General features: G+C 28.2%; 2 protein-coding genes across 2 annotated transcripts; both read right to left on the reverse strand.

The window, feature by feature from the left end:
• Positions 1–1234: 1234 nt before the first annotated feature.
• On the reverse strand, positions 1235–2252 carry LOC124898700. Its single transcript, XM_047412525.1, has 2 exons — positions 1872–2252; positions 1235–1549 (listed from the first exon to the last, which is right to left on the reverse strand). The coding sequence occupies exons 1-2, from the start codon at positions 2250–2252 to the stop codon at positions 1235–1237; spliced, it is 696 nt and encodes a 231-aa protein (XP_047268481.1).
• Positions 2253–8278: 6026 nt separating this feature from the next.
• On the reverse strand, positions 8279–11706 carry LOC107843860 (probable xyloglucan endotransglucosylase/hydrolase protein 30). The gene is made up of 4 exons (XM_016688265.2): positions 11376–11706; positions 11146–11246; positions 10787–10995; positions 8279–9084 (listed from the first exon to the last, which is right to left on the reverse strand). Exons 1-4 carry the CDS (start codon positions 11557–11559, stop codon positions 8547–8549), a joined length of 1032 nt encoding a protein of 343 aa, XP_016543751.2. The 5' UTR covers positions 11560–11706; the 3' UTR covers positions 8279–8546.
• Positions 11707–12492: the final 786 nt, after the last annotated feature.

A 12492-nucleotide genomic window follows, 5' to 3' on the forward strand; every position in this document is an offset into this window, starting at 1 on the left:
GCAGAAAACGAATACTTTAGTGAGAATGACGATCCACCAAGGTCAAGGAGCAAGTTCGCACAAAAAAAAAAACAGACAGTGTTTTCCATATTAAATAGTTGTTTATTTATTTGCTTGTTGGATATTACAAAACTAGGAAGTTGATAGAAACATTAATGATTTTTTGATGATGTTGGTAATGTTAGGTACTGATACATTATGTTTTTTTAATGATTAAATTGTTTTATTTTGATATCCATTATAATGCAATGCTAAAGCATTTCATATATATTTATGTATCGAACTACGTTGTTCTAGCACTTTATAAAGACATAGTATTAGAAAAATATTTTATAACATTTTACAATCATATGTATCTAATATAATGAAACATAAGTTAGAATATAATGGTATTAACCTTGACAATATTACATTATTTAGTATCTACAACAGTTTTTGGTTCCAATTAATACCTGTTGTCTCTAAAATGCATAACAAATTATAGCACAACTTAATGGTACTATATCAAAAAACTAATGACATTATACTATAGAAGTAAAAATTTAATCTTGTATCTATAAAATTAAATGAGAAACATCTTATTAAATTATATGTATCTAGTACCAAAAATACATATTTTACTATAGAATAAATGTAAATAACAAAACATTACATTATTATGTTTCTATAGCCAATTTTAATTACTCAGAATACATGTTTGCCTTCAACCTGACTAACATATTATATCAAAACTTATAGTCCTACATGATACAATTATATTTTACAATTATTACAAATTGTGCAAACTTGTATCTACAAATTTATGAAAGATACATCATATAAAAGTATAAATCTGTACAATCTTTTACTACAGTATAGCAACTACAATAACATTATTAGTTCAATATTATCTTAATTTCTAAATGAAGTTTCACGACAATTTCAATCTCCAAAAAATAAGGGTAAATAATTAACAAGGAGCGAAAATAACTGTTTATTACTGAAACTATTTTTCTTAATATTCTTACAAAACAACAATGTCATCAATTAAAACTTCGCATTAAAAAGGAAAGAAATTCAACTAGAAGATAACAAATTATTCCACATTAATAATTAGTCAACTGCATGGTCAGTCCTCCTTTGGAAAGAAGTTACAAGTACGCCTGTTGTGACCTGCATAACCACATCTCCCGCAACAATTACTACTCGATGTCATAGTTTCACTTGATTTCTTGTGCCTGTTTTTCTTTGGCCTTTAGGGTTGACGTTTGTATTTTGATGGTAGCACAACTTCGTTCATAACTTTATGTGGCACAATCCAGTCCTTCTTATCGGTCATTGAAAACATAGATTCTTCATACGTCTTCCTTAATGTTTCAGGATAATAAAACTTTGAACAATAAGGCTTCATATCAACTACATGCTTGCTTTTTAGTACTGCAATCACGTGTTCACATGTTATCTCATCCAATTGAAATCTACCACAAGAGCAAGTCCTCTTATCAAGACATACTATATACTTCCTCCCGTCATTATAAACAGAATATACATATGTTGATGACGCACTAACCTACAAGATTAGTCATAATATGTTTATACATAAATACACATTGTTTTTTTATAGAATATTTTGTTTAAATTCAATAAAAAGATTGATTAAGTTACTGTAACATTTTCCAAAACAACATTTTTAAAGCAACTAGTATCCTGTATTATGAATCAAGCATTCTATAATATGTAAAACAAAACAAAATATCAAAACTAAACTTAAGCCTTGTAGATTTTGAAGTATTTAGTTGAAGAATTCCTTTAAATCTACTATCAAGTGACATGTTTGCATACGATGCTCTTTCTCTATTCTTGTAATTCCACTTTCCAAATAATTTCCTAGCCTGCTCCAAAAATTCTATTATCGGTAACTCACGTGCTAGCTTTAATTTACCATTTATGCACTCCGCTATATTTGAAGTCATCATTCTACCGCGATTAACAGATGCATACATGCGTGCCCACTTTTCAAATCCAGCATCCTCAAAATAAGACTTTACCCTCTTATCAATCTTCCTAACTTGATTCCAAAAAAAATCAAACTCATCTTTGCAGTAAGCCTTGGACATAGCATAGTAAATATCGCTAAGTTTATCTTTACTCTTCCTGAAGTTTGTGCAAACATTCTTCCACAAGTGCCAAATGCATGCGAGATGCGGCACATTCAGATATACAACACTCACATTCTTTATTATGTTTTCATGACGGTTGGATACAACACACATACTATCGCCCTCTTCAAAAGCAATTCTGAAGTTCTCAAAAAATCAAGTCCACGAATTATCATTTTCACTATCAACAACACCATACGCAATCGGCAGAATGCGTCCTACAATTTTCATAATATAAAAAATTAATTAATTAGATACAAGTAAACGATTTCTCAAACTAAAAAAATAATTTAACAAAAATTATGATCTTAATTACATCACAAAAATAAATATACATACAAATAAATGTAAATTACCTGCTCCATCAAGAGTGTTTGCGGAAATAAATGTACCTTTATATGCTCCACTCAAATGCGCACCATCAACCACAACTACAGGCTTGCAATACTCGAATCCACTCTTCAAAGGTTGCAATGCAACAAACAAAAACATAAATTTATTATCCTCGAATTTATGCATTCTAATATGTAAACCTGGATATATGAAATTTAACATGTATACATATCGAGCCATTTGTCGATAACCATCCACAGATTTCTCCCTTAACATCTCAATCGCACGTTCTTTAGCCCTCCAAGCCTTCTGATAGTTAATGTCTATACCGAAAGTATTTTTAATATCTTCGATTATATCATTCGGGGTGTGTATTCTCTTATAGTTGACAAGTTTTGGTGCAGCAAAACTAACTTTAAATAGTTTTGTACCCCGACGACATGATGCTTTAAAGATCCAAACACAATTCTCCGAACGGCATTGTAGGACATAGCTAAATCAATGAAAACAAAAGTTCAAATTATTCTTCTTAATAAATATAGAAAAAACAGATTTCTATATTCATTAACATCATTGACTACTTGTATAACATGTATGTAGAAATTTTACAACATGTATCTATGCCATTAATATGTATTTAAGACATTTCTGATATATATGAGAAAATAAAACACATCGAGAAATATAATTAAACATAACTCTATAAACTGAGATACAAGATGAGCAAAATGTATTATTTTCATAACAAAATGTATCTCGGCTTGAAACTTGCTCAACATGTATCTTGTAAATTTACAACATGTATCTAGGATATTTATATGTATCTACAACATTTCTTATAACACACAACAAGAAATATAATTAATCGTAACTTCATAAAATGAGATACAAGATTAGCAAAATGTATCATTTTCATAACAAAATGTATCTCGGCATTAATAACATAAAAATACAAAAAACAATCTGTAAAATAATCATCAACCAAACATTGAATACAAATTTAAATTAACGTATACAAAATTACCAACACCTGCTACCAAAAAAAAACATAACATACATTTTCTTGTCCGATATTTTGGCATAGTAATTAAAGGAATGCCAAATTGCAAATCGCACCATAACCGAAATGAGAGTACACTTGTTCTTGTATATTTGTCCAACCTTAACATCACTATGCTTGCCATCAGTAATGATCTTGTTCCCTTTGCTATCCAACAAAGGCATAGGAGAAGTAGAATTAGATTTATAACTAATTATTTCTTCAACTATTTCAGATGGACTTTCCAAATACATTACAACACCAATTTTCCTATCAAAAAGCATTTCGCTATCAGACTTATCTAACGTAATGATGATAAGAGGATACGTTCCAAATCCACGCTCTGTTTTTTTAATTTCAACATACAGCTTCACACTCATTTCGTTACGAATGAGCAACGGACAAGAATTTCCTTCAACAATGTAACGAGCTTCAATTTTTTTCCTTGTTTTATCGATTTTCAGTTCTCCCGCAATTGTAGAAATCAGTTTTTCGTAAGTAACATGTTCACTGACCACAATTCCATCACTCTTATAACCAACATACTCGATTTCGTTGATCCAAACACCGAAATGATGTAAAAGCACCGAAATATTCATATCAAACAAGCGAAATTAACAAATCAAATAAAAAAAATTGGTGTGTTTAATCTGAACAAGAAGAAAGAATATTTTTCAATTTCAAAAATATATTAAAACAACGTTTACGTTTTAACGAAGAGAAGTAATAAACGGAATCCCATTAATTGTGGGATTTGATTTTGTTTTTACCTTAATTAGTTAGCTTAAATGTTGATTTAATGCAAAGTTATCTGTTACATTCCTTAAAACATGCTGATTTAATTAATTAATACATGTATCAGTAGTATGTATCTAATGTAATTAACTTGTATCATCAGAGGTCAAATGTTAGAATTTTAGGAGATTTTGAAAGATATTCGAATTTTTAGTAATTAATGATAAACATATCGGTATATATGTAAAATTTACTAAAATAATAAAATATCAAGTCTGTGTTGAGTATGTTAGAAATGATGAATACTTTATCCTTATATTGTTATATAGAGTATTTGGCCTTATCTGATCATAATAATCATACATATTGATGATTTTTGTATTGCTTCAACTGATGAAAAACTTTTAGAACTAATATAATATTCTAAGAAATGATATAAAAGATTTGAATGATAAAATATCATTTCAGCTTAAAAATTGAGTATTTGACAAAGAAAATCTTTATCCATCAGTCAACACTAACTAAAAGTCTTAAAACGATTTGAGTAGATACAGTTATTTAATACTCTAATATATTAAATAGATCTTGACGATTTTATGTGGACACAATCATTTAGCACTACAATAGTTGATATTAAAATAAAGATCGTTCATTTGATCTCATGTAAATGACGAAAAACTTCATTAATATATAAATATCATATCTTAATATAATTAAAGCATTAATGTATTTTTGCAATAATACAATATGAAACATAACTTTTTTTCTATAAGAATTGGCAAAATTTGGTATTTTCTCAAACACAAAGGCATTGAAATGGTATGAAGCATGTTTTTTTTTTTCCTATAAGGAGTCATTTGGTGTGAGGTAGAAGGTATAATGCTTCCGTGATAAAATGTTAGATTATTTTATCTAGCATTTGATTGGAAGTATTAGTTAGTCCTGAAATTATTTACCCCACTATTTATACCATAGTGATGGAATAAGTTATTTCATACACACGACGGAATGGCTAATTCTGAGATTAATTATCCCGAGATAACTTGTTTCCAATCAAACGATACCTAAGGAACTGTAGGTACGTGACTATATTTTATTGACATTCTTTTATATATGGCTCCGTTAATATGTAAATTTGTGTATATAATATGTATATTTTATGCATATAATGCTTATATATATACTTAATATACAAAGCATACATTTAGTGAATATTATATTTTGAGCAGTTTAAAAATATAATTATTCTGATGCTATTCATAAATCAAAGTTACGATTAATTCATTATGCAAATATTTGATACTTGTTTGATCGTTATAAAGATCCATCTCAAATATGTCAAACTATTTATTTATATGTGGAAATACAACTACATCACAATATTCAACAAAATAGATTGTAACTTCTACTTATTGAAATCATTCATAACTAATAAAAGTCAATCAAGAAAAAAGTCAAGAGTTTGTTTGCCTTAGATTATTGATTTAAGACATCGAGGAGATATGTGTTTTTTTTTAAAAAAATATTTCAAATACATTGTATGAATATAATTTGGCATATATAACTCAATTGAAAGAACGATGTATCAGAGAAGACATAATAAAACACATTTCATGAGCTTTTTTTTTACTCGTGATTCGAAAAAGGACAATAAAATAGATATCCAACAAATTCGATTTTAATAAATCTGTTCACTTAAATATTACCGACCTCCACTAATTTGGGTTGAAGGCCCAATATGAAAAATATATGTTTAGGTCAAGTTGATGGCAGGAAGGTGAACGCCCAGCCCAAATCATTTGACATTATTTTCTCGGGAAAAGGACATTCTATGACCTTTTTAAAAAATAATAGCCCAATTATAGCCCAAGTTTGGCATTTGGACAAATAATGTCCGGTCGGCTGTCATTTTATGGCCATTTCCTAATCTTCCCCAATTCGGGTCATTTTGATCCATGTAGTCCATACACGATACTGATACAGTCTATATACAATACTGATATAATATTCAACTTGGGCAATTCGGCCCTTTTAAAAATATTTTAATTTTTTTTTTACTGTAAATTTTTAAATTGATCAAATATTCTGATTTTTTTTATTCTTTAGAAATAATAATTAAATTATATAAAAACGATATAATTATTAAATAGAATATGAATCTATATAAGATATATGTATAGAAATTATATAATTCTATCAAATATGTATATGTACAATATACAAAAATTGCATACAATATTTGACATTATTTTCTCCGCCAACATTTAAAAAGTTAGTACACAAGATTGGAATGCACATAATTTAAAAGAAATAAAATGATGTTTTTATTAGGAATGAAATATGCATTGTACTTTTCTATTTTTTTCTTAACTAAATTTTAACATGCATGGGATAATGCATATTATAAGATATGTATAATTTTCTTTTTCTAAAATTTCTTATCGACATAATTTTTTCTTAGTAAGATTGTAACGAAATAAATTATCAGTTATTTAACATCCAAAAAAATGTTATAGATATTTGTTATTGTGTATGTTCACCACTCTTTTTGTTTGTGTGGATAAACTCCCTACGACCCAAATATGATTGTAACTAAACCTCTTTCAAGATAATTGATCATTCTCATAATGTTGGTTCATAATCTCAATAATTAGTGTCGCGATTTGCTCAATAATTAGTGTCGCGATTAAAGCAAAGTATAATTACCGTTTTTGTAATTGCAGAAATAGAAGTATGAAAAATGTGTGACACCCTTTTCTTTTATCCGTTTGAAAAAAAAATATATCATTTATATTTTGAAACAATTTAATTTTAGAATTATCATTTACCCTTAATAAAGCAATTTATAGTCACACAAATATCTAATAATTGTTTTGGACCACAAATTATTAACGACTTTCTTTTTTAAAAAAAAACATCATGTCAAGTCAAATAGTTCTACATAAAATGGGACGAACAAAATACTATTACAACAGTAACTTCTTAACAATTATCACTCTATTTCGATTTACGAGCTTAAGAAAAAAACTACAATAAGTAATTATAAGCACTATAATTTTTTTTCTATGACAAAACATGCCAACACCAATGATGTTTGAAAATGAACAAGGGCCTAACTTTCGGATCGTATATGATTAATTTGAAGGAAAAAAAATTATTTGTATTTAATATGCATAATTTAACCTTTTTATTTATTTATATACAAAAATATATAGCTCAATCAATGTTTCATACAATATGTATGTATATATCATCAATTTTCCGCCCCTTCACTCTGCCAATATTTCCTATAACGAAACCTAAAGTCCAAGAAAATTAAAAAAAATCACTCTTCGCTCCTTTTATCTATACATAAATCAACAATACTCTATATATGTATTTACAGAAATACATATCTGACTCATATATATATATAGAGAGAGAGAACACACTCAAAAGAATGTTATAGATATTTGTTCTTGTGGATGTTGTAGATAAATCCCCTACAACCCAAAAATGATTGTAACTACACAACCTCTTCCAAGATCATTGATCATTCTCATAATGTTCTTTCATAATTTCAATAGTTAGTGTCATGTTTAAAGCAAAGTATAATCACCGTTTTTGTAATCGCAGAACTAGAAGTATGAAAAATGTGCGACATCCTTTTTTTTTAATCCATCTAAAAAAAATATATCATTTATAATTTGAAAAAAATCAATAATTCAATTTTAGAATTATCATTTATCTTAAATAAAGTGATTTATAGCCACGCAAATATCTAATAATTATTTTTGACCACAAATTTTTAAAGATTTTCTTTTCTTTAAAACACCATATCAATTCAAATGGTGCCACATAATAAAATGAGACGAATAGAATACTATTACAACAGTAATTACTTAACAATTACCACTCTATTTCGATTTACTACCTTAAGAAAAAAACTATAACAAGTAAAAGCACTATAATATCTTCTCTATAACAAAACATGCCAACACTAATGATAGGCCTAACTTTGGGATCATATATGATTAATTTGAAGGGAAAAAAATTAGGGAACATTTGTTTGTATTTAATATGCATAATTTGACCTCTTTATTTATATACAAAAATATATAGCTCAATCAATGTATTGCATACAATATATATGTAATGTATATATCATCAATTTTCCACCCCTTCACTCTGGCAATATTTCCTATAACAAAATCTAAAATCCAAGAAAAATTAAAAAAAAAAAATCACTCTTCCCTCCTTTTATGATCTATAGTCTATACATACATCAACAACACTATTATAAACAAAAATTTAATCGCTCTTCAATCTTCATCTTCATTTTCAGAAATCCTAGCATCAAGTACTTGACTTGTTGATCTGATCTTCGGATGGCGATGACCGTGTCCGTGGTGCTTGTTAAACTTCAATCTCCCGGTCTCTTTAAATCGCCGTTGTTCAACTGGATCTATCTCGCACTCAGTTGGTGGCACTGAATACCTCAAAGAATCGTAACAGTAAGAGTAATACATATACTTGGCCCTGAATCTTTTCATGGCCATTCTTTGTCTTGGTGTTATCCTTGAAAAAACAGCCTTTTGGAGTTCAACATCTTTCTCATCACAATTATTAGGGTTTACAACTTGTTCCAATGGGTCCATTGCACATCCATTAAGTACTAAATCAGTAAATTCAGCTATAAATGGTGCATATTTGTAATTTGTTTTGTATTTTCCACCTGAAGTAGCCCAATCTGAAGCATCCCAAATGGTTGCATATAGGCCCATTGGCTTTGATGGGTAGTCTCCTCCCATTGTATCGTTACGTACAATTTCTCTAATTGGAACATCATCTATATAAAATCTGTACGTTGTCAAAATTGAAAGAAATTAATAAAAAATATTGTCAATAATTGAGTGGTTTAATTAATATTGAAAGATAGTAGCTATCATTTAAGTAATTTAATGTGGATTAAGTTATGTGTAACTTTTTCTAATGAGTAATAATTCATGTTAGTCAATTCAATGTACGTAATACAAAGTGGTTACACTGTATATTCTATTTCTCTCTCTCTCTCTCTTGTTGTGATAATTAAGTTAGTTAATTCAATGTAATGCAAAGTGGTTAAACTATATTAACAGCATAGTAATTGAAATTAAAAGAGGTACTTTAATAGGTTAACAACAACAACTACTCCGTTATACCCAATGTAATCCCACGAGTAGGGTCTTAGAAAGAATGTGTACGCAAACTTTACTCGACTAATAAGTTCTAGAAAGCAAATACTGGAATCCTCATCGAATTTATCTTCTTAACAAAAATTATGGCCATAATTTATATGTCACTAAACAAACTGTTCTCACCCACATATAAAGGGAAAATTAAAATTAATTTGTCAAATCATGAATTAAGACATAATTGTCATTTTGTCAATGAGTTACTTTAATGGAGATATTAATGGTTATGGTTATCAACAATTTCATCACGGAACTTCAGACTTTTTTTTCAAAAAAAAATTAGTTATACGTCGTCGTCTTTTGATTAAATCAGATAGAAAATGTGACTAATAAATAGATTCTTTGAACCAGTCAAGTAAGTACTAATTTATAACGTAAAAGAAAAGAACTCATCCTACCTTACGTTTTCAATATGCAAATACCAAAATAATTATTTAGTTATCATATTATATCTCTATATTTTCTAATTTCTAATTTCTAATCATGCACTATAGCAATATACATATTCACTACCAGCGCCATGATTTTGAACTATTTAATAAACTCTAATATGTTATATAAGGTTAATTACTTTATCATTATATTGTTATGGGATTAATTACCTGCAAGAGTTTATTAAGTTTTACGTGTTGAAGATTTATATTTTTATAAGGTTAAATTAACCTAACAAGACTAAACTCTTCATATATCATGCTTGATTGATAACATGAAAAACTGATCGAAGAACAAAGCAATAACTTGTTGTAACTAGTTAAACTGTGTAAGGAAAACCTATAGTATCAAAAGTGACATGATATGGATAATTAAAAAATAGAGCATTAATCCCTCCTACAATTCCCTAATAGCATAAAAAAATATTTTTAGAAGACTCTTTCGTTTCAATTTATATGACACAATAAAGATTTTTAAAATTAAATATGTTTTTTTTATCGGGATTCTTAAATTATATGCCTCTTAACTTTTTAAGTTAATATTAATTAATTATAGTTTATTTCTTTTTTCGTTGTTTTCATACATATAAAATTTATCTCTAAAAAAATTTAAATCAATTCCATCAAAATAAATTTTTTATCACAAATGGGAACAGAAGAATACTATTTAGAATGTGATACTTGACAGTTGCAGTAACAGTAATAACCGTGTTTTGAAAAGGTCAAATAACAAAAAGCAGCCGCAAAATATGAGAAAAAATTCAACGAATCCGCGTGTTATTAAAATGATGATATATGAATTATGATGCTTGTACTTTTCTTAAATTTCAAAAAATTATCAATTATTTTATTTTATTTTTTAAAATGAATAAAAAAGTGAAAAACTAAAAAACTCACATGATGTTTTTGTTGGTCCACAAGATGGTATAACGATGAAACTCTTTAGAAGGGTCGAACCAAAGAGTATATCTTTCTTCTCTTCCTCTATGTGTGCTTCCATTTCCATACATGTTTGTCTGAAATCTCCATGCTTTTCCTTTTATATTTCCCAAAAATTCAAAATCCAATTCATCATGTGTCTTCTTAAATACATCTTGGTTCGTTGTCTGCGCCAAAAAAATAGATGACAGAGTCAGAATCTTCACTAAAAAAATTACATACAGTACTAGTATTTTAATGAAAGGATTTGCAACTGTGTGATCTTATTAAAACTACAATGAAAATCATAAGAAGGAATTAATAACAACGATACATACATAGAAGGCAACAACGATTCCTGCAGTGTAATCTGACGGCAATTTTATTTTAGCACTGAATAAACCATGGTTGTAGAGGTCAGATGACTTGAACCCTGAACCTGTAACAATATTAAATAATACAAAAGCAAATTAGATGAAGTTAACTACGTTCTTGATGATTCTTTTTCATGATGACTTCTGTCGTATCAAACACGATGAAAATTAAAATTAGTATGTATATATGTTACCTGTGTTTTGGTTGAGATGAAGTTGAAGGCTGTTATCATCAGTAGCATGAAGAATATTTGCATCACCAAAGAGATGGCTAAATCCTTTGTTAAAAGGAATTGTGGAGACATCAAAGGCTGTACAAAACCAGACATTTAGAAACAACAAGACAGACAGACATATTTTCATTCTGATGAAATCCATTTTATTTTTTTTTGTTTTGTTTTCTGTTTTTTATGAGGCCACTATGTGTTTTTATATGTGCTTGGAGAGAAGGAGGGTGGGTTTGGTGTGGGTGGGTGGTGCGGCTGTGGGGGTAGTAGTTTTGGATAAATTGTTTTTATATTTATATGGTTGGTTACGTTATGGAGAAAGTTTGGAGGGGTAGTTATGGAAATAAATATTTAAAAGGAGAAAATAGATTTTGATTATATTGAGTCTATTAAACTTAGTGGTACCTTCTCGGTTGTGAGGGTCTATCGAAAACAATCTGTTTACTCCTTACTTTTAAACGGGGCAGATTCACTTTTATCTTAAGGGGTTTGGATTCACACTTATCCGAATCTCCTTTGTCGGAAAATTATATTACTATTTATATATGATTAAAGTTATTTATTATGTATGTATAGTAGATGTTGAGCCCCTTCAATTAGTTTGTATGTTTACTTTTTCTGATTTTAAACTACCTTAATGAATATTTTTGGCTCCGCCGCGACCGCTTCTAAGGTAGGAGTAACATTTATGTAACTACACTGAGTATTTATTATTGAGTCTATAGGATAAAACTCAGTGGGTATTTGACATAAAAATTATGAATTTTGAAAAAAAAAAAAAAACGGAGTACTATTTGGGAAAAAGTTGAAAAATGATATTAGAAAATTAAAATTGTGTTTAAATATGAACACATATTGGAGTTGTTTCTGAATTTTGTGAGTGATTTGAAATGAAAATTATAAAAATAATATTTTTGGAGTTTTTTAAATTCTAGAATTCAACTATAACCTGTATTTCGAAAAATTATAACTATTCTATATTCAAACAGTTTTCCTGAGAAAAATGTCTATGATTACACGGGAACTTATTCTATATTTGGATTACATTTATTTAATGCATTTTCGATTTATAGTTATTAGTTGC

This window comes from Capsicum annuum, chromosome 1, assembly GCF_002878395.1.
Source record: "Capsicum annuum cultivar UCD-10X-F1 chromosome 1, UCD10Xv1.1, whole genome shotgun sequence".
Taxonomy (NCBI): domain Eukaryota; kingdom Viridiplantae; phylum Streptophyta; class Magnoliopsida; order Solanales; family Solanaceae; genus Capsicum; species Capsicum annuum.

What these genes read in the sequence shown, in the direction of transcription:
- LOC107843860 (XM_016688265.2), bottom strand. Translation starts at nt 11,559, where the DNA reads ATGGATTTCATCAGAATGAAAATATGTCTGTCTGTCTTGTTGTTTCTA. An exon ending in GAATCGTTGTTGCCTTCTAT is followed by an intron (nt 10,996 to 11,145) that starts GTATGTATCGTT and finishes TTTTTGGCGCAG; the next exon opens with ACAACGAACCAAGATGTATT. An exon ending in TGGACCAACAAAAACATCAT is followed by an intron (nt 9,085 to 10,786) that starts GTGAGTTTTTTA and finishes GACAACGTACAG; the next exon opens with ATTTTATATAGATGATGTTC.
- LOC124898700 (XM_047412525.1), bottom strand. Translation starts at nt 2,252, where the DNA reads ATGTGTGTTGTATCCAACCGTCATGAAAACATAATAAAGAATGTGAGT. An exon ending in TAATAGAATTTTTGGAGCAG is followed by an intron (nt 1,550 to 1,871) that starts GCTAGGAAATTA and finishes CTAATCTTGTAG; the next exon opens with GTTAGTGCGTCATCAACATA.